This window comes from Puntigrus tetrazona, chromosome 24 (genome assembly GCF_018831695.1).
Source record: "Puntigrus tetrazona isolate hp1 chromosome 24, ASM1883169v1, whole genome shotgun sequence".
Lineage (NCBI taxonomy): Eukaryota > Metazoa > Chordata > Actinopteri > Cypriniformes > Cyprinidae > Puntigrus > Puntigrus tetrazona.
Genome location: NC_056722.1, coordinates 5,620,430 through 5,625,928, shown reverse-complemented (window position 1 = coordinate 5,625,928; position 5,499 = coordinate 5,620,430). Strand labels below are relative to the sequence as shown.

Here is a 5,499-nt window from a genome sequence, read left to right as displayed (position 1 = left end):
TTACAGTGCATTTACGCTGTAAAAATGCTTTTTTGAAGATTACTGATACATGTTTTATAAGTAAATACTCTTGGTCTTTCTCCTTTAAAATATCATGTGTTACTCACGTTTTTTTGTACTTCTTTGTGAAATTTAGACTAATTGAAAATATTGCCAGTAATGCATTACAATATATATATATATATATATATATATATATATATATATATATATATATATATATATATATATATATATATATATATATATATATATATATATTATATTTTTTTTTTATAAAATATTATATATATATATATATTATTATTTTTATATATATATACACATATATATATATATAAATATATTTTTAATGTCTTCATGAAAAGTACATATTTTGTGTCAGTTAGCTTTATTTTTTTTGTTATTTTATTAACCTAATTGAGATTAATTGAGATTAACTGGATTGTGCAAAAAAAAACATGATTTTTTGAGAATTGTTAAAAGTGGATTTGTCTGTTTTTGAAAATTAACTTATATATATATATATATATATATATCACCTGATCTGCTCTGGAACTGAAAGTCCATCAAAGTTACTCAAGAGAAAACATCACACTGAGAGGCTTTTATGTCCAGTTAACTAACCCACTAGGACTAAATATCCAGGATTATCCGTTAATGGAGCGGTACAGAGCTCTCATGTGACCCGGGCTCATTCACATACATTCAGCTGGAATAAACACAAAGAACACACACGGCTCAGATGAAAGTTGGGCCTATAACATTTCCACTTCCTGTTCTCTTCACAGGACCGAGGTGTAAGCAGACACTCGCTGCTTTTACGGGTCACAGCTAAACCTACATGGGCTTTCTGACCTCATGTGTTAAACACGTTAGACAAACCAGCAGGTGAGAAATCTCGTTAATGTGGCAAATCTACGCAAATGCTATCAGCATCAGGTCTAAGAGCCCTGGTCACGTGATATTCACTTTGTGGCAAGTTAATTAGATTATATGAAGCGTCTGCAAGTAAAAATAATAATAATATTAATAATAAAAATAAAAATCACTGAATTAAGTGTTTAGCGGTTAAATTTAATTGGGAGTATGAGTTTCTTCGGCTGAACATAAAAAATGATGTTTTGGAGATCGCTGGTAACCAAACAGATGCTGGCACCCATTGACTTCCATAGTATAAGGGAAAAAACTAAGTCGATGGCTACCGCCAACTGTTTGGTTCACGTTCATCAAAATATACTTTTATTTTTCGGTGAACTATCCCTTTAAGGCGAGCCAATGCCCGATAAAAAAAAAAGTTTAATTCATTACTCATTTATTAGAAATAAGCTAAAAATACAGATTTGTATGAATAGCACTCGTCTAACTTTAACAAACCCGATAGTTCTGCACATTTACCTCATGTTTTCTGGAAATGGAAATGTTTTCAGTGCCATTGAATCACTACGAAGCACTTTCTGCACGGAGATCAGTAATAAACGAGTAAGAAGTTTGCGTCCTACGCCGATGTTCTTTGCTAAAACCTTACATTCAATATATCCCTTCTACTTTTTTCCATTTACAGTTTTACCTCTTAGCCCGAGCAACGAAAAAATCGTCAGTTTAATGTCTGAGGGCAGACCGGTTCTCACCTCTTTGCTGCGCCTCCACACAAACCAGTGAGGAGAAAATCACCGCAAACGGCCACAGCATCTTCATCCTCATCCTCGTCTTCTTCGCCGGTCGCTCTAAAATAACTCAACCGATAAACTACTTTATGAAGCTGAAATCGTCAGAGTCTGCGGTGGACGTCCATCGGTTCTGTCTTTTTCTCATTCAAAGTTCAGTCTCTTTCATTCAGAGTCCCGCTACAGTGCGCCGCTGGAATGTTCCATGAGCTTCAGGGGGAAGGGGGTCCCGCTGGAACGTACCATCTGCTACGAGAATTTCTTAGCAATTTAGGGGCCTTTTCGGGGTTAAACTCGCGTCGCAGCAAAGTCCCTTTTAGTTAAAGTTGCACGGTTTGCGTTATTTGCGACGTTTCGTTATCGTAGACAATTCGCTGGCCAAGAGTCGCTGTCGTTACCGCGCATTATTTCCCGCCCGAAACGTCGGCGCGTCGCTCATAAACTATATCGCGTGGCGATAATTAAGCGGCCAGATTTTCAATTTTATCTCCCGACAATATATGCTAAGAATTATCGTGAGTTTGTATGATTTTGTACAATTCACCGAAAGAGCCTTTAAACTAAGTGGCGGCGGAAAACCCAGTCAGGCCTCGACGCTAGCAACTCCATAGCAACGCGCGCTAAAACTCGCTCGGCGCTTACTTTGATTTATCATAAATATCTAGTGAAAGGACTCAAAACAAATAACGCTATATAAATTAGGAGTTAATTATTGTTGGTCTGATGATTCATTAAAGGGTTAGTTCACCCTAAAATGAAAATTAGCCCAATATTTACCCTCCATCAAGGCATCCTACACACACACACACACACACACACACACACACACACACACACACACACACACACACACACACACACACACACACACACACCCCCAATTGGAGTTATATTGAAAAATGTCTTTCTAATGGCAATGAATGGTTGTTTTTGTTCAGCAGATCAAAAGAATTCTAATAAAGTGCATCCATTCATAATAAAAAAGCGCCTCTGGGAGATGAATAAAGGCCTTCTGTAGTGAATTGATGTGTTTTTGTAAGTAAAATATCAGTAACAAATAAAGAAAAAAAAACAAATATCAGAATGCAAGGCAATGCTAAGCGGTTTTGTTCATTTGACCAAATATCAATGATTAAATTTTTCGACTACTCGTCAAAACTTGCAAATGTAATTGAACATGATTCAAGGAGCCTTTTCTTTATCAAAGAATGTTTTTTCAAAAAAGATGCATGAACTACAACTAGCAGCCCCCCCCCTGAAAAACAGAAATTATATTTGTTTGTGTTTTTTCAACTTCTCCACTTTAACAGTTGAAGTCAAATAATATTTTCACATTTAAAAATAAATAAATTATTATAATAATAATAATAAGAGTGGGTTACTCACCAATCCTGATTTGTTTTTAATTTAAAAATGTAGTTTTAATATACGTTTATTAAATAGCTGTACTTGCCATGAGCTACTCGAGTAATTGTCCATAAAGAAATCGTTATTTTACTCAAGCATACAGTCATATCATCACTATTGTTGTTGGGCTTCACTTCGCAGTCACTTACTTCCTTCATGAAATGCAAACATGTTTAGGTTCAGTTTCCAAGTTTTCACTTGTCGTGTCTTGTAGTTTAACTCAACCGATGTGGATGGTACATGTCCTCAGAAGTGCTCGGTTGAGGATGTTCACCTGAGCTGCAGAGCTTCACGTCGGTCTTCTTCCTGTGGGTTTTGCTGCCATCTTCTGGACCCAGCCCGGGCGAGCAGATCTGACCTCAAGCTGGACCTCATCAAGGTCTGTAGTGGTTTTGCGGTCTTTCTCATTATTGCCGTCATTTTGCAAAGCAGAATAAGCTATTTTCTGTAAATGTGCAAGACTTGTTTGATTAGCCACTAATATACATATATAAATAATTGATTATATATAATTAAACAATTGAACTATTTGCTCTACAAATCAGTGTTAGACGAGAACATAACATTAACAGTTTTTAATCTTCTACACACAAATCAACAATATAGTTGCAGACAGAACAAAACCACACGATAAACGACAAGATCGGACAAACACACAGGAATTAAATGCACAAAGTCAATGACGTAATTAACAAGACACACCTGAAGACAATGAGACAATTAACTGAAAGCACCTGGGACACGAAAACAACAAAAGAGTCCAGATACGTCACGCTAATAATATGGAAACATTGTATGATAACATATGACAGCTTGCAATGTCAAGCAGCGTATCATTGTAAAGCTAAAATAACTGGAAACAAATAAATGTAAAAATAAATGTAACATAGGTAACAAGGTTGTAATATTTTGTGAACAAAGTCAAAAATGAGAATAAAGTGAGCACTGTGAGATAAAAGCCGCTTTGTATGTCTTTATATATATATATATATATATATATATAAATATATAGTTTATTACAGTTACTCTATATCACATAATATCACACAGTTTTTTCTCCAGATATTAGCCTGATAACTAATGTAATATTGTTTACTAATTTAAAGTTAGCATTAAGTGATTTACACTTAAGTCACAATATTACGTATGCATTTGAAACCCCAGCTGAAACGCGTCCGTGTCCACTCTGTGCTTCATGAAACCGTGTAAATACATCTATATTTTCTTATGTTGTAATCAAAAAGAGACGAAGTACAAGATGAAGTGCCTCTTATTCTTACCCAAAGATACCAAATGAAAGTGAACGCAGTCTTGCTGCTCAAACTATGAATACACATTTCTTAAATATTCATTCGCTCCTTTTGCATTTTGCATTTACTTCTTAAGTAAAAAAAATGCTCTTCATACTGAAGTAGAATCAGTATTGCACACTTTAAGTAATATTCTAAACGGAGTAATTTTCTGGTATACTGTCTGTGCTTGTAGTGTGTCGCTCAGATACTTCATCCACCAAAATGTTAATTATTTTAACAAGATGCATGTTATTGTGTATTTAGTACCGACCGGAATAAGATATTTCAAGTAAATATGTTTACATGTCGCCCGCGAGAGAAAATAATAGTTACATTTTGAAAAATGAACCCGTTCAAAAGTTTATAACCCCCTTTATTCCTGATATTGAGTTGTTATCTGAATGAACTGTGTTTTTTTGTTTGTTTAGTGAAAGTCGAGTCTCTTGTTTATCCTGACCGGCTGTTCTTCAGAAAAATTCTTCGGCTCTGACAAATGTTTTCTCATGCTTTCGAACCCTTTCCGACAATGACTGTAGGATTTTGAGATCTGTCTTTAGACAACCGAGGCACTCGTATCCAAATATTAAGTTCAAGCCCTCACCGGCGCTCCAGAAGGAAAGGCCGTGCTTGAGAGCCAGGGGCGTGAAAACTTTTGAACAAAATGGAAATGTGTACATTTTTAACATTGTGCCTAAATATCATACCTTTTTTTTACATTTAGTGCTATCCCTCAGAGGCCACAGAAGATACTGGGTTTCCAAAAGACAAAATAATACAATTTTACTCTGATCTTCAAACCCGAAAAGCGTGGTTTTTCTCTGATGCGTACGAGTCCCTCTTCTACAGTGGTGCTCGGTGTGAAAAAGTGGATCTCAAAATCACACGGTCATTGCTGGAAAGGGTTCAAACACAAAAAATGGATGCGAAATCAAAGAATGTGTGGGACTTGAAAGGGATTTTTCTGGAAAACGGCAGACAAACAAGAGACCCATGAACAACTAACACACTCATCAACTAACACAGAATCAAGGGAACTATATTTTCTCTTGGGCACTATATGCAAGCATCTTTTATGTGAAATATCTTGTTCTTATTTTGGTAAATTAATTACGATTTGGCAGATTCAGAAAGGG

The 5,499-nt window shown here is 35.6% G+C and overlaps 1 protein-coding gene across 1 annotated transcript in view; it reads right to left on the bottom strand.

Moving 5' to 3' along the window:
- The window catches only part of lama1 (laminin, alpha 1), a 45,851-nt gene extending 44,010 nt beyond the window's left edge, over positions 1-1,841 (bottom strand). Inside the window, exon 1 of the mRNA XM_043225649.1 lies at positions 1,632-1,841. Coding sequence (XP_043081584.1) covers positions 1,632-1,704 — 73 coding nt within the window. The 5' untranslated portion in view covers positions 1,705-1,841. The remainder of the gene's footprint in view (positions 1-1,631) is intronic.
- Positions 1,842-5,499: the final 3,658 nt, after the last annotated feature.